The sequence below is a fragment of the Stenella coeruleoalba genome (genome assembly GCF_951394435.1).
Source record: "Stenella coeruleoalba genome assembly, chromosome: 16".
Classification (NCBI taxonomy): domain Eukaryota; kingdom Metazoa; phylum Chordata; class Mammalia; order Artiodactyla; family Delphinidae; genus Stenella; species Stenella coeruleoalba.
This window is the reverse complement of record NC_137162.1, coordinates 32193225-32217129: the sequence shown is the minus strand read 5'-3', so window position 1 is coordinate 32217129 and position 23905 is coordinate 32193225. Positions and strand designations below refer to the sequence as shown.

The following is a 23905-nucleotide window of genomic DNA, read 5'->3' as shown; positions in this document are numbered from 1 at the left end:
GAAATTAAGGTTTTTAAAGGTTTTTGACTGAAAAAAAAAAACCCTCACAATGTAAGAGCCATGAGCTGAGCATTATTGAGTGTCTTACTGAAGACTATAGCCTGGCAGACAGCCTCTCAGATAGCTCTGAGGAACCCCTCCAAAGAGGTAAAAGAGGAGCCAATATATATATGAAGTTTTTGGCTGGGAAATACATGTAGTCAAACATATATTTTTGTAAAAAAAGAATTACTGCTGATAAAAAAAAGAAATTGAGTTCATGATTTTAGTGCTTATATATGGAAAATGCAAGACTCTGGGGTCCTTAAAATTCTTCCTTAGATATGCACCTTGACTAGGGGCCCATATATCCAAAACACAGAATGCTTAATCCCGAATTCTTTCAGGGTGTACTTGTAGGTCAGCAACGGCAGTGGCTAATGACTTGATCTTTGTAGAATTGGAATGGTGGGCAACATTCTTTGTTTACAAGGTTAACAATTCTGATTAGTATATGTAATTTAAACTACTAAAATTAATAAGGAAAACATCTTATGCAAGGAACTTTTTTTTTTTTAAGGATACGAAGAATGGAAATACATTTTGTTAAGGGAAAAGAAAGTGAGTTTGCCCTGAAGCTGGTTCTTTCTTTCTTTTTTTGTTTTGGCTGAGCGGGGTCTTCGTTGCGGCATGCCAGATCTTCATTGCTGTGTGCTGGATCTTCCTTGTGGCATTCAGAATCTTTAGTTGTGGCGTGTGGTCTCTTAGTTTCAGCATGCATGCAGGATCTAGTTCCCTGACCAGGGATCGAACCCAGGCCCCCTGCATTGGGAGGGCAGAGTCTTAACCTCTGGACCACCAGGGAAGTCCCTGGTTATTTCTAAATGGAAAAGAAAATAAGGAATGAACTAATATGGAAATAGAAAGTTGTAGAAGGTTTGTGAGAAAAACAGAAATCTTTAGAAAGGAATTTTGTGGGTGGTCAGGACTGGCTAAGACTGAAAAAGTGAATGAGTTTTAATAGTAAAAGCAAGGTGGTGTAAAAGTAGGATTTGTTTTTCTGTTAAGAGGGCAAAGTTTTCTTGGAATATTGATCAACTTTTGATAACAGATTGTAAAGTTTCTCTAACCTTTTAAGTAATCTGTTGCAACTTTCTGTATTTGCCTTTGAAATCTTTTTGTCTCATTGGTTGAGTAAATAAGTATTGTTTCATAGTGACCTACTATCCTATCTGACCAAGTGTTTTAAAATCTGCTGATATCTTTGACAAACTTCCCTAAATCAAATTCTAAATGAAGTTCTTTTGACCTCTAGCTAAATTTGGGATACTTCAGAAGTTCCCTGAAACATCTCAAAGAGAGAGATTAATTAGGCTTTTTTGGTATGTTGAATTACATGGGAAGCATTGTCAAATGAGTAATGATAAACTTTCTTAGGTTATATGGGTAAATGTTATAAATGTTCTAGAAATTATGTGAAATTCCTAAAATTGGATATGTCCTGGTATAATGTTATGTCATAATTTTACTTAAGATGTTATATGTTGCATAAATAACCAAGTTTCTTTGTCAATTGCATTGTAATCAGGTCTTTAACCATGCCATTTAAAGTCTTTGACATTTATATTACTCTGATGCTTTTACAAAAATGAAGATCTTCAAGACGGTTCATAGAAAGGACTTTTTAGAAACAGGTTTCTGATAACTTTTAGATCATACCACCGAACTGGGTAAGAAATTACAGAATTCTAACAGAAAACCTGATGGCTTCATAAACTTCTAACAAGAGATCAAGATCAATAAGAATTAATTACATGGGACCGAATGAACTGATGAATATGATTTATAAGTTTTATGACTTTTTGTCTGAAATAGTACTGGCTTTTAATATTTGTTTTCCAGATATGAGGAAACCTGCTAACTATGACTATAATATACACAAATATTTAAATTCTATCACATATTATCACTGTTTTATACATTTTTTATTTATTTGGAGTTACCCACATATTTAATTTTGTTCCTGCTTCTCCACTCTTTTATCTGGGATTTCCCCCCTTCTTCTTAAAAAATATTTTTACTATTACCCTTTAGTTCATTATGCTAATGACAAATCTGTTGCTGTTTTTCTGTAAATGCTTTCACTTCTTTCAAAAGATATTTTTGCTTGTATACAATTCTTAGGTTTGTTATTGTATCCTTTTAGCACATTAAAGCTACCTTTCCATTGAGGTCCAGTTTCCATTTTTGCTGTTGCAAAATTAATTATCAATTTAAGTTTTTCTTCTTTGGTGGAATCTCTTTCTTTTCTTTCTTTCTTCCTTCCTTCCTGTTCTCCTTCTTTCTTTCTTTCCCTTCCTTCTTTTCTTTCCTTTTCTTTCTTCCTGTCTTTCTTTCCTTTCCTTTTCCTTCCTTCCTTCCTCCCTCCCTCCCTTCCTTCCTTTCCTCTTTTTACTTCCTCCTGACTAAAGTATACCTATGTAAACAAAGATGAAGCATTTATCTTTTTCTCTCTACCTGATCCATCCAGAATTTGGCTTTTTCAGCTGGCTTCCCTCTGGATTTGGTGGTGTATTGTGATCCAGACTGCAACCAGTTATACTAATCATTGTTCTAATTTGTTCTTCGTTGTTTTTTAACTGTTTATGCTTTGTGTCTCTCATTGCTGTACTATAGCCGTACTAATGCTATTCGTGCTATTATTCATACCATATTTTATAAGATTGTTGTTTCTTGTATTACCCAATGTGTAACCAGGTCTCTGACAATATTAACGATGGCTAAATGTCTTGAGGCAATTGGTCACGTATATATAGTTCTCCATAAAATTAATTGTAATAGTGTAACTCTAAATATGGGAAAAAGCAATAAGGGAGAAACACTTCCTGGATCATAATAAGCTAGTAAGATAGATGATCCAGAGACTTTTTAGGATAACAAGGCCTAATTCAGAATAGCACACGAATAGCCTATCAACGAAATCCTCACCTGACCTAGGAATGAGTCTTCCCAGCTCCATGGGACAAATTGGTCATGAAATCCCTCCCAAACCTTGGTCAAATTTATGACCAAAAGTGGGAAGTGAACAACAAAGAACCACAAGCATCAGTCATCACCCAGTTACACAAGTGGGTTAAATCACAGCCCACTGAAGTCAGCCACCAACAGTGCACCTTGAGGTGAATTCATGAAAAACAGGATGAGGCACTCTGCTTTGGATAAACAGGACCCTAGATAATTAGATGCATATCTCAGGAAGAATTTCAGGGAACCCAGATTCTTGCATCTTCCCATACATAGAAAAACCTAAAATCATTAACTTGAGACGTCTGTTCTTTGTGATTAGCAGTGATCTTTTACCAAGATGCATGCCTGACTACACGTATTTCCCAGCCAAAAAAAAGTCATGTGTATCCTGGCTCCTCGCCCACCTCTTCAGAGCAGTTCCTCAGAGCTAGAGTGGCTGTCTCCCGAGCGGGAGTCCTCAGTAAGACCCCGAATCAAACTCAAACTCACAATTCTCATGTTGTGCATTTTTCTTTAAGTCAACATAGGTTTTGGCTGGAGAAATCATCGGGATGCTTTCAAAATAGCTGTCCTGCTGGAGGACGGGCAGAATTGAGAAGCCAGAGTACAAGGCAATTAGAAGAGATTTGGTGGACACATGGGAACAAGGGAAAAGAACATGGTATCTAGAAGCGAAGCAGAAATCCAAGATGTCTTGTTTTAAGGTAGGTGCAGGTTGTGTGGTCCAGTAAGGTAGCCAGTAGCTACACATGCCTATTGAGAATTTGACACGTGGCTAGTGGCATAGATTAAAATGATAACACTTTGGGTATATGGCACTAAATACAATATATTGTTAAAATTGATTTATTGATTTTACCTTTTTCTTTTTCCATGTGGCTATTAGAAAGTTTTAAATTACATGTGTGGCTTTCATTGTACTTCTTTGGACAATGATGAAGCATCCATTTACAGATTCATTCACCAGACATTTGCGGACTATCTCCCTGCTCAGGGCCGAGTAGACGAAGCTGATACAGATAGAGGAATAGCTCTTATGGGGGCTTCATTCCTTTCAGGAGGCTATGGTTAGTGTCTCATGTGATGTGTGCCCAGGAGGTGTGCCCTGGATACAGGAGCACAACAGATCCTAGGCCTGGTGGGCCAGCAGAGAAGACTGTCTAGAGGAGGGACGCTGGGGCTTCATCCTGAAAGACCACTGATGTTTACTAAATCAAGAACTGGGGGCTTCCCTGGTGGCGCAGTGGTTGAGAGTCTGCCTGCCTATGCAGGGGACACGGGTTCATGCCCCGGTCCGGGAAGATCCCACATGCTGCAGAGCGGTTGGGCCCGTGAGCCATGGCCGCTGAGTCTGCGCGTCCGGAGCCTGTGCTCCGCAACGGGAGAGGCCACAACAGTGAGAGGCCTGCGTACCGGGGGGGGGGGGGTACTGGAAGAAGAGCGTTCCAAGTCAGAGGGAATCACTTCATCAAAGTCTGTGACTGTTTTTCCTCTCCAGGAAGTTGTCCAAAAGCTTAGTAATTAAAGGATGATGCAAGTCAGATCAGAGATATTCCGATACATTTCTTCCATTTTGTCTTCATTTTAGAGTAATCGTGACAGAAGAAATAAAATCAGATGAACATGGTAGGCAAGAAGGACAAGAAATAGGTCAAATCTTAAATTGCTCTTGGCAGGAAGTAACTCTATCAATGTAAACTAAAGGCTGGAGGAAAAGAGGAGTTCTTAGCCACAAGACACAACTTGCACTGAGGACAGTAATGCTGACATCCTGTTTCATTTTGTCGGGAAACAAATTAGCCTTGGAGGCCACGGAAAACAGCCATAGTGGTCACTTGACACTCCCAGTATCTGGCCTCCACCGGAAGGGAGGCACCCTGTACGTAAGATCCACTCCTAAGAAGTAATACTGTCGTTGAACAAGAAAAGCATCGGACATTTGGCACATTATCTGAGGAAAGGGACTGGAGAAAGTTCTAAGAATGTATATTACCCATTCATCCCCCTCAGTCAATAAACCCAGGTCACAGTTGTTACTGTATTTGTAAATGCATCAAACTTGCTGTGGTTCAGAGAGCTTTCATTTTATCTTGATTTGCCCAAATTACAAAGTTTCAGCCACCTTGCCTTTTACAAACTTAGAAAGAGTTTAAAATAAGGATTAATAGAAAGAGAAAGGAAGGAAGGAAGGAAAAGATAGAAAGAAAAATCAAGAGCTTTAACATGAAGTAATTTTCTGCCTGGAAGTTTTTGTCTTATAGATTAGAACTGCTTGTGTCTAAACTGTCTGCAGTGTGTCCAAGTTTCAGAGATCTGCCAAGTGAAATCCCAGCACTACCATCTAACTAGAATCCTTACTATTAGAAAGCTAGTCCCTTCATCAGTAAAGGACATCAGCTATTGCCTGCGGTGATGAATACTACTTAAGCGTAGATGATTTGCTGTTTCAGAGGAAGAAGGGCTGGTGGAATGACCTGTCTGTCTCTCTTAACAAATCAGTCTCTAGAGCAACAGGGGTGCTACTGTTTGAGCAAATGACTCCTTTAGTGGTTGGTCACCAAAAGATGACCTACGGTAACCTAAGATCTCTGACTCAAGGCCCCTTAACGGCCAGGGTTCTGGGTCTCTTCCTGGAGGAGAATGCATTTGCCACTTCCCTGAGCAACCTGCAGGTTTAGGACTGCTGGCCACGGTCCTGAGTTTGCTTCCCTTCACAAAGGAGAGGGGTTGTGATGGCAGCAAACCAGCCTGGTAAAAAGCTCACCATCTATTATTTGGAAAGCATTCATTTCCTCTAAGTCCCCAAACAGCCAGATGTAAAGAAAACATTTCATCACAACATAACTGTCTTACATTAGCATCAGAGAAAGATGATTTGGACCAATCTTCAAAGAAATGTAAGAACATGGCTGTTGGGAATTGCCTGGTGGTCCAGTGGTTAGGACTGCGAGCTCTCACTGCCAAGGGCCCGGGTTCAATCCCTGCTCAGGGAACTTAAGGTCCCATTTGCCACATGGGGGGGCAGAAAAAAAAAAAAAAGACTGTTTTCAGATGCCAGTTTTCTCACACTTGGAGGAGAAGGCCTGCAAATCTCAGAGGTATGGGAACCCCCAAACAAGAGGAGAGCCCTCAGAAATCTCGTGCGGCTTGAGACAGGAAATAGGATACATGGTTACATGAAAGAGACACCACACTGCCTTGAAGTCTATTAATTTATTGGGTGAAAGGAAATCATTGTCAGACATATTAAATTTGGTTTGGTTCAAGTTCGGCTGGTGTCCATTTGCAGCAGAGATGAATGGAGGAGAAGAGAAGACACAGTGATGCTGGTAAGGGGACACTGAACAAAGCCATCTTCCGTTAATGATAAAAGCGGGCGTCACACAGCCAGCGTGAGTCAGTTAGCTGACGAGCAGGGATAAAACCAAAGTAAGCGAGAACTTTCTAGATAAGAGAAGACAGAGCTTTCAGAGGACAAGATGCAGCAGGGGCTCGTTGGGAGACCAGCGTTCGGTGCTGAGCTGCCGGCTCACTTGGGGAACACAGTGATCACATCGTAGCCCTCGGGTGGAGTGACCCGCTCCCGGGCGTGCTTTTCACAGTAGATCAGATCCTCCACAAAGAAATGGCCCTTCTGTTTCAGGTTCGTGCCACAGTCGGTGCACACGTAACACTCAGGGTGGCGGTGACGGTCCCGCAGCTTCACAAACACGCCGCTGCAGGAGGGAGGGAGGAGAGGGGCTCCTTTAGTGACAAGCACCTGAAGGGGGCACCAGGCTTGGGGGCTCCTCCCAAGGGTCCCATGTGGCAGATCAGGGCTTCCTCCCAAGGGGCCCATCTGGCAGATCAGAGCCTCCTAACTGGCCTCCAGTCATAAAGGGGCTTCTCATGCCTGGGGTCCAAAGACGTTACCCTTGAAGCCTTCGGGAAGTCCTTCCCACTTCAACAGAGCAGCCCTGCTTTTTCTGGTTGTACATGTTCATACCCTAAGGGTTCTACAGCCAAGGAAAGCTTTCACCACCTGGCTCTGGGACACAGGACCTACCTGGCCTCTCTGCTCCATTTTCCAGGCAGGATTTTTTTCTCCATCACACCCAAAATGCGCAACATCCAGCGCTTTCCACATTTCCATGGTTTACCCAACCTGCAGGGCCTCTGATGCCCTGGAAGGCAGATACTCACACAATGCCGGTGCCACACTTGTCACATATGGGCAGCTTCTGGGCGTTTCCAATCGATGCAGCCACTTTGGTGACTGGAGCCTTAACACTTCTGAATCCTGAGGGCTTGTTGGGATCCCCTAAAAGGAGGAAAACACTTGGGTTGGCCGGAAGTGTAGGATTGCGTAAGTATCATTTAGCTCTTTCAGATTCACTTATGTGTATGTTCCAGCAAGGTCATGGGCACTGGAGTCAAACAGACTTGACTCTGCTCTGTGATCCTGGGCAAGTTACTTCTCTGGTCTGCAGTTTCCTTTTCTATAAAACAGGAGATCATTTCCCCCTCACAGTGGGACAAAAAGATTAAAAAAGACACATAAAGCCCTCCCTGGCACATGGTCAGCCCTCAAAACACAAATTACATTACATGCTGATTAAATACATGCAAACACTGATATGGGACTTAAAAATTAAAAATGCTTTATATAGAAAAAATAAAAATGTCTGAAAATCGAAAGGCAGTGTAGTCAGATGCCAAAAGAAACCCACATTACAAAGAGAACAAAATCATAGAGTGCGCTACAAGCAGCCAGATAAAAACCACCCGCTACAGGGCAGAGTCAGCGGCAGCCTTCCTGCAGGCAGCTTTGTGTGTACAAGACAAAGCTCCTAAGTTGCTGGGTGCTGAACTGCCTACAGCCCAGTTCATCACCTGTGTAGAGCCCTGTGTAATGGTAGCTATTAATAATGGTAGGCTACTGAAAGCACTGTTATTGCTATATATTTGGCTGGCTGTGTTTCCACATCACATTTTTTTTTACTGTGATGTGGCCTAGCAAACATTGTTAGGTTTGTCAGCTATAATAGAGGCTCAATAAATACACAAGAAATAGATGATGAAATGCCGTGACAAATGCATGATGGTCCCTCTCTTAGTCCAGGATGCTTTGGCTCAGGAAGCTGGAGATGTCTCTACACTGATGGTTCTGAATGGGCATCTCTGAGCATCCTGGGCACCAGGAGAGATTTCATAAAATTCACAGACCAGGCTCCACCCCAGACCTGCTGAAGGAGCATCTCCAGGTGCAGGGGCCCCAGCATATCCTGTTCTATACTCCAGGTTAAAATCCACTTCTTTAGACTAAAACAGCTGTTCTCAAATGCTGTTGTGCATCAGAGTCACCCGGCAGGCTCATTAAAACCCAGATTGCTGGGCCCACTCCCAGAGTTTCTGATTAAGCAGGCCTGAGGTAGGCCCCAAGAATTTGCATTTTTAACAAGTTCTCAGGCGCTGCTGCTGCTGGTCCAGGAACCACACTTTGAGAACCACTGAATAAGAGCGACAAATGGCTTTTTGTGTCAGGTGAGGGGGCGAGGAGAGGGTCATCCCATATCTGCAGCCATGCTGGGCAATCCTGGGGCTGATAAATGCGGGCCCTAGCTCGCTTGTCCTTTTCAAAAACGAGTCCCCATATGCTGGCTGGCGCTTCTGAACCCAAAATTGAGACTGTGTGTGACATAAGGGGCATTTAGAGTTGGCTAGGCGTGGTAGGCTGTATATTTTATCTGCAGTTATCCGTACCCTCCCATACTTCCCAGTAGGTCAGTGCTTCTCTGCTGGTGGCGATCTTGTTCCCTAGTTTTGGTTGTCTCCATTGCAAGGGAGTGCTGTTGGCATCTAGGGTAGAGGCCAGGGATGCTGCTGAGTGGCCTAAAACGCACAGGACAGGCCACTACAGGGGCTTATCTGGCCCAAAGTGTCAACCGCACTAAGGCTGAGGAAAACTTGCTCTTGGTGGCGTATACTCCCTCATCCCATCGACTTTGGATTTGGCCACAAGACTTGCTTTGGCCATTGGAGTGTGGGCAGATGTGAGCCCTGTTTGGTTAGAAGCACGAAGTGCACTTGTGTGGCTTGGCCCTAACGCCACTGAGCTGCTGCCCTCTGCCATAGGAAATCTGGCCATGTGCAACAGCACGGATGGACCTGGAGGGGAGGATGCTTAGTCAAGTAAGTCAGGCAGAGAAAGACAAATGCTCTATGTTATCACTTACATGTGGAATCTAAAAAATAAAACAAACAGGGACTTCCCTGGTGGCGCAGTGGTTGGGAGTCCGCCTGCCGATGCAGGGGACACGGGTTCGTGCCCCGGTCCGGGAAGATCCCACATGCAGCGGAGCGGCTGGGCCCGTGAGCCATGGCCGCTGAGCCTGCGCATCCAGAGCCTGTGCTCCGCGGCGGGAGAGGCCGCAACAGTGAGAGGCCCGTGTACCGCAAAAAAAAAACAAAAAACAAATGAATAGAACAAAACAGAAAGGGACTCACAAATATGGAGAACAAACTAGTGGTTACCAGTGGGGAAAGAGAAGGGCGGGGCAAGATAAGGGTAGGGGATTAAGAGGTACAAACTACCGTGTACAAAATCATAAGCTACAAGGATATACTGTAAAGCACAGCAAATATAGCCCATATTTTACAATAACTTGAAACAAAGAATCTATTAAATCACTGTGTTGTACACCTGAAACTTAGTAATATTGTACATCAACTATATATACTACAATTAAAAAAAAAAAAAAAAAAAAGAACAGCAAGCCCTGGACTGTGACACTGCTCTCTGCTGGGATCCCAGATAAAGCCCGCCTCGCTGCAGCTCGTTCAGCTCTGCAGCGCCACCTGCTGGCTCCATTTTCTTCTCTCACCTATTCAGCCAACACTGCAAATGCAAAAGAAATTTCCCTTCTTCCTTCCCTCTCCACTAGCTTACAGTAGAAATAGCTCCCTTCAGACTGTGGGCTACTACAAAAATTTTCAAATATCTCTCCTTCCAATGAATCTTGCATCTCAAAGCTTTTGGGAAGAAAGTGAAAATGAATGGAGTAAAGTACAGCCTTTTTACTATCCACTTCCATGCTCAGCAACCCTCTGTGACTACACTACCTATAGGATCAAATTCATGGTCCTTAACCTTGCACCTGGTGGTCCTCCATGACCCGACTGCAGACCATCTGAGGATTTTCCTGGAAGCCTGGGAACCAGCCAAAATGAGCCTAGATACTTCCTGAGCAAGCCTCCAGCTTTCTTATCTCAGAGCCTGGGGTCCCCATTGTGTTTCTCAGTCCATGATGGCTGGGGACAGATAAATGAATAAACAAGATGTGGTGTATACATACCACAGAATATCATTCTGCCTTGAAAAGGAGGGAAATGCTGACACACACTACAGCATGGGTGAACCTTGAGGACATTATGCTAAGTGAAATAAGCCAGATACAGAAGGACAAATACTGCATATTCCACTCATATGAAATACACGGAATAGTCAAATTCATGGAAACAGAAAGTAGAATGGTGGTTTCCAAGGGCTGGGGAAGAGGGAGCCATGAGGAATGGGTGCAGAGTTTCGGTTTTGCAAGATGAAGAGTTCCTGCGGATGGACGGGGAAGATGGCAGCACAGCAGTATGAGCGTCCTCGGTGCCACGGAATCATACGCTTAAAAACGGTTAAGACGGTAAATTTTGTGTTAGGTATATGTCCCCACAGTGAAAAAAAAATAAAGCCTCCTTCTACCTGCAATTCTTAGAATTTGATCCAGAGCAAGAGGAAGTGTGAGGAACCCAGGACCCTTTCTCCTAGTCCAGAGGCTGAATTTCACCCCAATTGAGAAGACCCACATTGAGCCTGGAGATTTATCACCAAGCCCTGCTGCAGCCAGACCTCCCTCGGGGGCCTCACTGACTGTGCCTGGCACATTACCGCACTGTTTCCCTTAAGGCTTTAAACTACCCGTGAAGTAGCCATTATTAGCATCACTGGATGTGTGCAGATAGAGTAGGGCTTAGAGAGAGGAGCCACTTGCTGGAGGTCTCATGGTGGGTCTCGGGCAGAGCCTGGACACCAGTGCTGGTGGTGCAGTGCTGCTTCATGAACCACAGCCCTTCTCGAATGATAGTAACCCTCACGGAGTGCCTTCACCATGCACCAGCCACTGCCCTGAGCTTTGACCATTTCATCTCAAATGAAAACAGGTATTTGAGCTCCCTCACTTGAGAGCCTTCTGCATGTGGTAGATGTCTGGATTGGAACTTACACTGTTCCATTCAGTGAAAATTTAATGCAAGTGCATATCAAGAGATAAGGGAGAGACCACAAGGTTATTTCCCTTTACCTTTTTAGCAAAATTTTTATTTTCTTTGGAGCAAGGAGATATCCAGCCCAGGCGAGAAAAACTATAATTCTCAGACTGTTTTGCAACTAGATGGGGCCATGTGACTAAATTTTAGTCAAAATGTAAGTGGAATAGTCATGTGGGACTTCTGGGAAAAAGAAAGCTGGTTCATCTGAAAGGGGGATTCCCCAATTAGCCCTTTCCCTGTTCTTCCTTCCTGGTCCCTGGAAGTAGGCATGATGGCTGGAGCACCAGCTGCCAACTAGAACCATGAGGTAGCCTTGAGAATGGAAGCCACTGGCTTGGCAGGTAAGAATACGGGATGGAAGGGATGAAGCATGAAGAGCAGGGAGCTGCCACCTCAGGGCAACTCAGTGATCCTGGGCTTCAAGTCCTTCTCTGTGACCTCTGTGACCTGAGGGCATGCAGTGAGGTGAGCCCTGCAATGTCTGTCTTTGTTCTACTTTGGGCTGGAATGGACTGACTTTTCCTCTCTTAACTGAAGGGTTTTGCACCCACTTACTCAGAGTATAGTTGTGGTTTCTCACGTTTTGAAAAACCATCATCCTCTAGGGTTGGCCCCCAGGTCATCTGTCAGTTGGGCTAAGACTGGAACTTAATACAGAGTATATGACGCATTCCTTTCAAATTGCACAGGTACTCCAAGAAAAGGGGAAAATTGCTGGTAGGGACAATATCCTTCTAGCATAAAAGAAGAATTTTCCTAATATCCTGTGCTTGTAAATTGCCAGTTTCTCTAAAGAACCACCCAAATGGGGAGGAAGCTTGGGTGCTGAGTGTGTTCAGGAGGGAACTTTCAGCTCAGGAAGGACTCCTGGGAAGCCAACTCTGCAGCTGGGGGCTTCCAGGCGGAAGGTGACTCTTACAGAGGGCACTCAGCTCTGACCCTCACTGGCCGCCCTGGGCAAAGAACCAACCCCTCAGGAGCCTGGCTGAAGCGGGTCTCCGAAACAGAACAACCAAGTGCCCCTCCCAGAAGTACCAACTCTCCTCACAGGCAGGCACACTGGGAAGAAGAAGAGAGCAAGAGAAGGCAGGGCTCCGGTGAGCCTCGTGGAAAGGGACAGTGCAGACTATGGAGGGCTGGGCCTCGCTGAGACCAGGAAGGGCTGCAAAACCCAACTCTCCAGAACTCACTGGTAGTTAGGCTGATGGCGAGAATCAGAGGCACTTGTGAATGACCACCTGCGAGGTGGGCAAGCCCGAGAGCTGTCGCTCACAGGTCACCTTTGTGAGAAGGGGAAAAAAACATCTCTTGTGCAACACACCCATCTGCCAGAAATTTCTCCTTGTTGTTGTTACAAAGCTGTTGAGACAGCTTTGCTGCCACCCACTTGAAAATTATCGTGAGAAGCACAGAGTGTATGATGTGTAGAGGGCAAAGCCTGTCTCCTGAGACCTGCAGAGCCACATGTGTGGCCCTGGGCGCCTCGGGCATTGGAGCTCACGTGTGGACAAGCTAAGGCTGGCCTGGAGCCTCTTGATGAGGTCTCAAACATCATAACAGTTACGAAGCACCTACTGTGTGCTGGTCACAGTGACAGGTGTTTTGTGTTATTTATAACATTTGATCCACACACCAGTCTTAGAGGAAAGGGTTTTCATCCCTGATTGGCATATGACCAAACAAGCCTGGAAAGGTTCAGAGACTTGCCTAAGGTCACTCGGTGGGGGGGATGTGGCCAAACTGGGGGCCCTCCAGTTCTCAGGAAGCCATCCTCCCTAGAGCAAGAACAAGCACGTGGCCCCAAAGTAAAGCTCAGAGCCTGGCTTCACTGCTGCTGATTCATTTCATTCTGCTTGTCATTCATATCCCATGGCCTTCACCCACTCACAGGTGCCAACTACCACAGAAGCATGGTGTGTGGGCTCAAACCAAACCAGTGGCCAAGGGACAGACGACAGAATCCCACAACAGTCAAGCTCCCCACGTCCTCAGCCTCCCCATGCGCCTGTGACAGGAAACAGCTAGGCAGGTGTGGCTGGGAGTTCATTCATTCCTCCCCCGACTCCACCCCCCTTTTTCTTTTTTTTTTTTGGCTGGGCCTCGCAGCTTGCAGAATCTTAGTTCCCTGACCAGGCATTGAACCCGCACCCTCAGCAGTGAAAGCGCAGAGTCCTAACCACTGGACCACCACGGAGTTCCCTCTTTTTTTTTAAAAAAAGAGCTTTTAGCCTTTTAAGAGCCATGCTCTTTCCACCTCTTCAGGGCTGTGTTCATCTGTGTTTCAGCAATGACTGCTTCTCTGCCCAGGTCTTGAACAAGAGCCTCTGACCACACACACACACACACACAGAGACACACACGACTGATTACCTTTCTCCTCAGACTCCAGGATTTCCTGCAAAACCAGGAATGAAGTGGACTGTTTTGGAGGCTCATTTAACTCTTGTTTCTCCTGAAGCATCTTGTAAACTTCAGATTCTTTGTCAATGACGAGTCCGCTTGGAAGCTGAGAATGGTCTAAGCTGTGAAGAATGTTTGCAAGTTCATTAGGACATGTCAGAAGTTAGGAGAAAAAAATTCACCAGGCACCCCCTTCCAAGAGAAGGCACCCATGAATCAAAGGGTGGAGAGAAATGATCCCAATGGACGAAGCCTTCTTCAATGCAGCCATAGACCTCCTGCCGATACTGTGAGGTGTCTGTAGGCAGAGCTGGCTGCTGCTTCCAGACAATAAGAGGCTAGTTTTCCAAACAGTTTCAGTGATTCAATTACTTTTTAGCCTAATCCCATGGAATGGGAATGCCGTGCTTCTTTCAAAATTACATAAACAACATGATGTCGAAAGAAAATTTATAAGAGGGAAAATGTCAACCACAATCCGAGCACTAAAAACTCAGCTGGGTCCCCATAGTACGGGCCACATACTTTCCCCAGAGCAGAAATCAGTGTTGTTTATTGCTGATGACATCAAAAGGCTCTCTCTGTCTCCATAAACTCTCCTAATTCTCACAGCAAGGAGCTCTGGTCTCTTCACCTACCACACAGAAGTAACAGTGTCTGCCCTGCTCAGTTCACACCGTTGTTGGCAAGGATGCGAAAGGCAAGAACTTTGTTTTCTGTTTTCTTGTTTTTTTAATTGGAGTCTAGTTGATTTACAATGTTGTGTTAGTTTCAGGTGTACAGCAAAGTGAATCAGTTATACATATGCCTATATCCATTCTTTTTTAGATTCTTTTCCCAAATAGGCCATTACAGAGTGTTGAGGAGAGTTCCCTGTGCTATACACAGGGTCCTTATTAGTTATCTATTTCTATATAGTAGTGTGTGTATGTCAATCCCAATCTCCCAATTTATCCTCTACCTCCGCCCCCCCTTAACCCCGGTAACCATAAGTCTGTTTTCTCAATCTGCGACTCTGTTTCTGTTTGGTAAATAAGTTCCTTTGTACCATTTTTTAGATTCCACACATAAGCGGTATCACATATTTGTCCTTATCTGACTTACTTCACTCAGTATGACACTCCCGAGTTAAGTACTTTGTAAACAGTGACGTGCTGTTCCGCTGAGCGAGGGGCAGAGGCCTCAGCTCGGGCCCAGGGATGGGGCAAGCCAGGCCTTGCCGCCCACGCCTCCCCCTGTCCTTCTGGGCTCCCCATGACAGGGTGAGACGGGTAGAGCTGGCGGCCTCTTTCCCCCAGGGCCCATTTTCCAGGGGAGACACCTCTGCTGCCTGGTTTCGGGGAACGAGGAGAGTGAAAGGAGGTAAACTCCAGTCAGCTTTACCTGTGAAGTCTGTCCTGAGTCCCACCCCTTTGCACCACCCCCTCCTCCCCTGTCCCAGCCACGCCATCTGTTAACAGCACGGCTGACCAGCTTTGCAACCTGTTCCTCTGCCGCCACTCTCAGCCCCCAGGACCGCCTTACTTTTCTGACCAGAGGCCAGGGTGGTATTTGAAACACAAGAATCAGACTGTGTGGGGATGTGGCTGCAAGTGTTCCCATCTGACTCAGAACCAAATATTCACAGTATTAGTAACAAGACACAAGCTTAACCAAATTCATCTCCTTTGGAGTGAATATTCATTACAAAAAGTAGAAAGGCCCTGCAAGATGTGGCTCTGCTCCCCTCTCCAAACACATCGCCTGGCACCCCTTGCTCGCTCCAGTGAGACCAGCCTTCATGGGGTTTCTAGGACACACCAGCCTCAGGGCCTTTGCACATCCTGCTCCCTCTGCCTGGAACGCTCCCTCCACAGAGAGCCCCGTGGCTCCCACACTTCACTCAGGTCTCTGCTCAGATGTCCCTCCTCAGAGAGGGTCCCCGACCCTCAGCTTAAAACAGTCCACTCCATCCCTGTCACTCCTCCCCTTGCTCTGCTGCCTCTTTCTCCATGTTGTTTCTCACTCACCGTCAGTTATACTTGTTTCTTTATGGTCTGTCTTCCCCTGGAAAGTAAGCCCCACGAGGGCAGGGCCATGGCCTGCCTTGTTCACCACTGTGTTCCTGCCTTGTATCAGTGCCCGGCACGGGGCTGGAGCATGGTAGGTGTTAGAGAAGTGGGTTAAGTGCCTTTCTCCTCCTCACTGCACCCTCTCCCTGCTCCTGTGGGGTTGCAGGGAATCCCCCAGGGCTGTGCCAGGGACATGGGCAGTCCAGCCTCCTGGGCCCAGGTCACCTCCTGCGTCTCAGCCTCAGCTGCTTTTTCAGAAGCCTCCACCCGCTAGGGAAGAAGGGCAGTGCGCCCAGTAGAGCCAGAGAGGAAATACCAGATGGTGGTGCAGTTTATCACCCACCCATTGCATAATCAGTTAACATTCCATTTTAAATGTGACTCAAGGCCCTGGCTGGAAGCAGGGTCACTTGCATCAGTGAAGCTCTAGGTTTTCCCTTTGACTACAACCAGGTTCTCACAATAGAGGACAAAACCCTCAAAGAGTGACATCTGTTCTGCTGCTCTCAGGGAAGGTCAAAATGCAAGTAGAGAGACTCATCAGCTGGTCACTTGTGCAGGCCACGGTGGGGCGGCGGGGGAGGGAAGCCACCACCCCTGCCCGTCCACAGCTGCTGGTCTCTGTCCGTGTCTCTTTCCCTCCGTCCCCCAGGCAGGTGATGGGCCACCCTGAGGAGCGGTTGTAACCAGGGGCCACAGTCTTCCTGTGGCCCACCTTTTTAGCCCTATTGTCTGAGATACATGCTGGACTCTTTCTTTGAGTCTTGAGTTCTGAGCTTGCCCTATAATAAATGTATTGTGTTATTTTGACAAATATTTTTTTCTATTACACTTAGAACTATTTTAAAATCAAGATCAGACCGTGGAATGTTCTTGGGGAGAATTTTTCCCCTTCTTTGGTGTATGTTGTTATGTCTGGAAGCCACCAAGGGACTGCTAAAAATGACAGAAGCCAAACTACAAGGTCATCACGTATTCTTCCAGCAAATGGTCTTGGAAAGTATTTCCATGATTAATGAAAAGAAAACAGCTTACTATTTATTCTCAAATAATGATAATATCTTTCTACCACTTGACAATTTATAAAGCACTTTCAATACCCATCGCCTTACTGGAAGCATTGATCTGCTTAAGTCAAAGATAATATCCTAAGACCCAAGTCTTAGATGTTAGACTATCAGATATAGACAAATGACATCACAATATATTAAAAAAAAAATTCTAGGACAAAAACATGCATGAGAAATGGAGCCCCCAAAAAAAGCATTCTCACTTTTTATATATAGTAACAGCATTGAAAGGAAGAATTCTATAGTGATAAGCTCTCAAAAAATGAGCTACATGACTGAGTCACCAGGAGAAAAACTTCTGAGAGTGGGTCACTAAGAGTAAGCACAGCCTTCTAAACCCAGTCTTTACAATTTTAATAACAAAATACAAGATTTTAATCAAATTCAACTCCTTTGGAGCAACTATCCATTACACTCTTCATGTTTCCTGCTTCTTGTTTCTCCCTGAGTCAGACTTGGTGCTGAATGTACACCAGTTCCCTAAATGTTTTCTTTCAGTCTTTTAGGCCCTGACCACAGGGCCTGTCTCCCCAGGGATCTCACAGCCAGGTGGCGCTCTGCCTGACGAGGTGACTGACGTAGCTGGGTGTTTAAGGCTGGTGGTCTTTAGAACGTGAGAAGAAAACTCCGCTTGAGCTCGTTTGCAAGAAGAGGATTTCAGAAGCTGAGCCTGCAGACCTTATGTGACACAAAGGCCTGTTCCAGGCAAAAGAGCAGCTGGGGTGAAGGTAAGAAGGTCGAGGAGAACAGAGGAAAAGCACACCCATGGTTTTGGAACAGCAACCCTGGGATGAGCATCTACTCCATCAAAACGGTGAAGTGAACAGAGTGGGGACATAAGAGACTCTTTAATTTTTTTCTTTTTAAACTTGAGCCATCACCCATGGAAGCAACTTAATAATCTGTATATAAATCTCAGCTAAAACAAGGAAGCCATAAGAAAACAATTCCCACTGCTGATAAAACCTTAATGGCGTCATTTTCTCACATACTAAGTCAGCTTTGGTTCTGCACTAAAACTGCCTGTGTGTGTGACAAAGTTTGGGACACAAAGAGGGATTATTTGAATTATAAGATGCATCCAGACAGGAGAAGACATTCTCTTCATAAAAATCGTTTTGCCATCTGGGAAGATGGAGTAGACATAAGTTTCCCTATTCCTCCCACTAAGTACAACTAAAAACCCTGGACATTCTATATAAGATGAACACAAGAAGACTCGGGGGACTTCACTGGTGGAGCAGTGGTTAAGAATCCGCCTGCCAATGCAGGGGACACGGGTTCGAGCCCTGGTCCGGGAAGATCCCACATGCCATGGAGCAACTTAAGCCTGTGCGCCACAACTACTGAGCCTCCGCTCTAGAGCCCGCGAGCCACAACTACTGAGCCCACGTGCCACAACTACTGAAGCCCATGCACGTAGAGCCTGTGCTCCGCAACGAGAAGCCACCACAATGAGAAGCCCATGCACCACAATGAAGAGTGGCCCCTGTTTGCCGCAACTAGAGAAAGCCCATGCGCAGCAACGAAAGACCCAACGCAGCCATAAATAAATAAATAAACAAATAAAATTTATATTAAAAAAAAAAAGACTCTGAAAGGGGGACAGAAGAAGGCAGACCAGCCAGAGACCTTGGGACCCAAGGAATGACAGTGGTCATACACTCCAGGCTCCAGTAGGGAGCCCGTATGTCACCCCCACCCAGCAGTGACAAGGCCACCACTCAGCTGCAGTGAGTCTGTGGAGGCCATGTGGGTAGCCAGAGCTCCCACTCCAGCAATAATGAGCAGCCTCCAGTAACTCCAGTGTCAACACAGTAGAGTGGGGAGACTGGACTTCTATCTCCGCCTTGGTTGAAACCACTCCTCATGGTGGCCCATCACCTGACCTGGGGATGGGAGGCTCCCACAGTCCCCTGAGGGTGGGCTGGAGACAGACAAGAGCAGGGACCAGCAGCTGTGGACATACAGGGGTGGTGGCTTCCCTTCCCCCCACTGCAGCCTGTTGCAAGTGACCAGCTGATAAGTCTCTTCTACTTAAATTTTGACCTTCCCTGAGAGCAGCAGAGCATGTTCATTCTGTGAGCTTCATTGCTGTTACTGACCCTGCTTCCAGCTGGGAACCTGAGTACTTCAAGTGCCCCAGGAGGCTGACAGGAAAAAGAAAAAGAGAGGAGAGGAAGAAGTAACTTGGGGAGAATTACCCAGGGAAAACCTATACCTCAGTTTTCTTTCTTTTTTTTTAAATTTAATTTTATTTTTAATTTTGGCCATACTGCGTGGCTTGCGGGATCTTAGTTCCCCTACCAGGGATTGAACCTGGGCCCACGGCAGTGAAAGTGCTGAGTCCTAACCACTGGACTGACAGGGAAGTCCCTCAGTTTTTTTTTAAAATGACATGTGAGCTAGTTATACAATGAGTGGATGCAAAATGAGTGAGTAAACATAACTGGAATAATTCATTTGCACTTGTAAAATTGTCTTTACCCCTAAAGATAAAGTGGTTAGATTTGCTGAGAAAACTGTTTGTAGCCATCGCCTGCATTCTTGAACCTGGGAGACAGCCTGGTGGACTGGAGAGCATGTGGCTTTATTTCTCACAAATTAGAACTTCTCTACATACAAACCTTTCCTTCTATATTGATAAATTGTACCACCATTTGATATTTGTTCTTTGGCTCCACTGGGTACACTATCCCTCTTCCCTAGAGGGTGGAGGCGTCTGAAAAAACAGCCAAGGCTGAGAGGCAGGAGGTGATCTGAGCCCAGATATCCAGAAAAGGACTAGAGGATATGTTGATGGCAAATGAGCTCATGAAAAGATGTTCAACATCATTACCCACAAGGCAAGTGCAAATTAAAACCACAGTGATACATTACTACACACCTATGAGAATGGCTAGAATAAAAAAGAGTGGCAACACCAAATGCTGGAGAGGATACGGAGAAACTAGATCAAACATTGTAAGTAGGAACGTAAAATGGTACAGATATCCTGCAAAACTGTTTGGTAGTTTCTGTAAAATTAAACATGTAACTACCTTATGACCCAGCAATTGTACTCCTGGTCATTTGTCCCAGAGATGAAAATTTATGGTTACACAAAAACATGTTCACAAATCTTTACAGCCACTTTATCCATAGTAGCCCAAAATAAGACACAACCCAGATGTCTTTCAATGGGTGAATGGTTAAACAGACTGTGGTATATCCATACCATGGAATAAAAAGGAACAAAAGAGGATAGAACAACCAGACAGAAGATTTATAAGCAAACTGAGGACCTGAACCACACTATAGACCAGCTGTACCTAACACATACAGAACACTATACCCAACAACAGCAGAATATACGTTCTTCTCAGGTGCACACAGAGCATTCTCCAAGATAGATCACAGGTTAGGCCACAAAAAAGTCTTCACAAATTTAAGAAGACTGAAATCACCAGGTATCTTTTCTGACCACAATGGAATGAAACTAGAAATCAACAGCAAAAGGAAAACTGGAAAGTTCACAAACATGCAGAAATTAAACAACCCACTCATGAACAGGAAATTAGAAAATACTTTGAGACAAATGAAAATGAAAAAAGAATACATCAAAACTTACAGGACATAGCAAAGGCTGAGAAAACATTATAGTAGCAGTAATGCCTAATTTAAAAAGAAGAAAGATCTCAAATAAGCAAACTTTACACCTCAAGGAACAAGAAAAAGAAGAACTAAAATTAGCAGAAGGGGACTTCCCTGGTGGCACAGTGGTTAAGAATCTGCCTGCCGATGCAGGGGACACGGGTTCTAGCCCTGCTCCGGGAAGATCCCACATGCTATGGAGCAACTAAGTCCATGTGCCACAACTACTGAGCCTGCGCTCTAGAGCCCACGAGCCACAACTACTGAGCCCGCGTGCCACAACTACTGAGGCCCGTGCACCTGGAGCCCGTGCTCCACAACAAGAGAAGTCACCGCAATGAGAAGCCCGTGCACTACAACAAAGAGTAGCCCCACTTGCCACAACTAGAGAAAAGCCCGCGCACAGCAATGAAGACCCAACGCAGCCAAATAATAAAATAAAATAAATTTAAATAAATAAATAACGTTAGTAGAAGGAAGGAAATAATAAAGACTACAGCAGACATAAAATAGAAAAGAGGAAAACTGGAACAAAATTAAGAGTCTGGTTTTTTGAAAAGATCAACAAAATTGACAAACCCTTAGCTAGACTAAGAAAAAAAAAGGAGAGAAGACTGAAATAACAAAAAATCAGAAATGAAAGAGGAGACATTACCATGCCTGTGACAGAAATAAAAAAGATCATAAAAGACTATTATGAACAATTATATACCAACAAACTGGATAGCCTAGAAGAAATAGATAAATTCCTACCAAGACTGAATCATGAAAGAAAAAAAATATGTGAACAGACCTATAATAAATAACATGATTGAATCAGTAATCAAAAATCTCCCAACAGGGCTTCCCTGGTGGCGCAGTGGTTAAGAATCCGCCTGCCAATGCAGGGGACACGGGTTTGAGCCCTGGTCCAGGAAGATCCTGCATGCTGCGGAGCAGCTAAGCCCGTGTGCCACAACTACTGAGCCTGCGCTCTAAAGCCCACGCCCATGCTCTGCAACAAGAGAAGCCACCACAATGAGAAGCCCATGCACCGAAACGAAGAGTATCCCCCGCTCACCACAACTAGAGAAAGCCCGCACACAGCAACGAAGACCCAACGCAGCCAAAAATAAGTTAAATACATTTTTTAAAAAATAAGTTATAAAAGGTCTTTAAATATATATATATATATATATATATATATATATATATATATATATATATAAAACAACTAAAAAGCCCAGGACCAGATGGCTTCACTGGAGAATTCTACCAACTATTCAAAGAAAAATTAACGCCAATCCTTCTCAAAGTCTTCCCAAAATAACCGAAGAGGAGGGAACACTTACAAATTCATTCTGTGAGGCCAGCAATACCCTGATAGCAGAACCAGACAAAGATACTACAGGAAAAGAAAACTACAGACCAATATCCCTGATGAATATTGATGCAAAAATCCTCAGCAAACTGAATTCAACAGCACGTTAAAATGATTATACACTATGAGTAAGTGGGATTTGCTTCTGAAATGCAAAGATGGCTCAACATATAAAAATCAGTCAATGTAATGAATACACTATATTAACAGAATGCAGATTCGAAGACAAAAACCACATCATCATTTCAATTGATGCAGAAAAAGCATTTGACAAAATTCAATATACTTTCATGATAAAAACACTAAAGAAACTAGGAATAGAAGAAAATTACTTCAACATAATAAAGGCCATGTATGACAAGCTTACATCTAACATCATAATATTGAAAAAGTAAGTTTTTACTCTAAGATCAGGAACCAGACAAGGATGACCACTCTCACCACTTCCATTCAACATAGTACTAGAAGTCCTGACCAGAGCAACTAGGCAAGAAAAGGAAATAAAAGTCATCCAAATTGGAAAGCAAGAAGTAAAATTATCTTTGTTCACAGATGACATGATCTTATATGTGGAAAACCCTAAAGCTTCCATACATGAAAAGAATTGTTAAAACTAGGACTTCCCTGGTGGTCCAGTGGTTAGGACACCACGCTTCCACTGCAGGGGCACAGGTTTGATCCCTGGTCAAGGAACTAAGATCCCACATGCCACAGGGTGTGGCCAAAAAAAAAAAAGAATTGTTAAAACTAATAAAGGAATTCAGCGAAGTTGCAGGACACAAAATCGATACACAAAAATCAATTGTGTTTCTATATACTAAAAAAGAATGATCCAAAAGGAAAATTAAGAAAACAATCCTATTTAAAATAGCAACAAAAGAATACAATACTTGGGAATAAACTTAGCCAAGGAGGCAAAAGCCTTGTTCTGAAAACTATGAAACATAATAAAAAAAAGTTGAAGAAGACAAAAATAAATGGAGATATATCCATTTTCATGGATTAGAAGAATTAATATTGCTAAAAATGTGAATACTACTCAAAGTGATGTACAGATTCAATGCAATCCCTATCAAAATCCCAAGAGCATTTTTTGCAGAAACAGAAAAAAAAAAATCCTAATATTCATATGGTATCTCAAAGAACCCCAAATAGCCAAAGAAATATTAAAGAAGAAAAACAAGACCAGAGGTATCACACTTCCTGACGTCAAAACATAGTGGAGGGGACTTTCCTGGCAGTCCAGTGGTTAAGATTCCACACTTCCAATGCAGGGGGCATGGGTTTGATCCCTGGTCAGGGAAGTAAGATCCCACAGGCGGCATGGCAGGGCCAAAACAAACAAACAGGTGTGGGGGGGTGGGATGGAGAGGAGACCATACTGCAAAACTACAGTAACCAAAACAGTATGGCACTTGCATAAATACAGACATACAGACTGAAGGAACAGAATATGCAGCCCAGAAATAAACCCTGGCATATAAAGTCAAATGATCTTTGATGAGGGTCCTGAGGATACACAATGCAGAAAGGATATTCTCTTCATTAAGTGGTATTGAGAAAGCTGGGTATCTGTGTACAAAAGAATGAAATTGGACCTTTATCTCACCATATACAAAAATCAACTAAAAATGAATTGAAGACTTATTGTAAGACCTGAGACCATAAAACTCCTAGAAGAAAACAGGGAAAAGCTTCATGGCATTAGTCTTGGCAATGATTTCTTGAATATGACAGCAAAAGCACAGGGATCAAAATCAAGTGGGACTACATTAAACTAAAAAGCTTCTACATAACAAAGGAAACAATCAACAGTGAAAAGGCAATCTACAGAATGGGAGAAAATACTTGCAAACCATGTATCTGTTAAGAAGTTAACGTCCAGAATATATAAAGAATTCCTACAACTCCACAACACAAACCCCCCAAATAACCAGGTTTTTTAAATGGGCAAAGGACTTGAACTGACGTTTCTCCAAAAAGATACACAATGGCCAACAACCATGTGAAAAGATGGTCAACATCACTATTCATCAGGGAAACACAAATCAAAGCCATGAGACATATCACCTTACACCCATTAGGAT

At 44.2% G+C, this 23905-nt stretch overlaps 1 protein-coding gene across 1 annotated transcript in view; it reads right to left on the bottom strand.

Moving 5' to 3' along the window:
- Positions 1–6204: 6204 nt before the first annotated feature.
- The window catches only part of PDLIM1 (PDZ and LIM domain 1), a 46097-nt gene continuing 28396 nt past the window's right edge, over positions 6205–23905 (bottom strand). The window contains exons 5-7 of the mRNA XM_079899572.1: positions 13675–13826; positions 7189–7306; positions 6205–6722 (exon numbers count right to left, since the gene is read on the bottom strand). Of these exons, the coding sequence (XP_079755698.1) occupies positions 6536–6722; positions 7189–7306; positions 13675–13826 (457 nt within the window). The 3' untranslated portion in view covers positions 6205–6535. The remainder of the gene's footprint in view (positions 6723–7188; positions 7307–13674; positions 13827–23905) is intronic.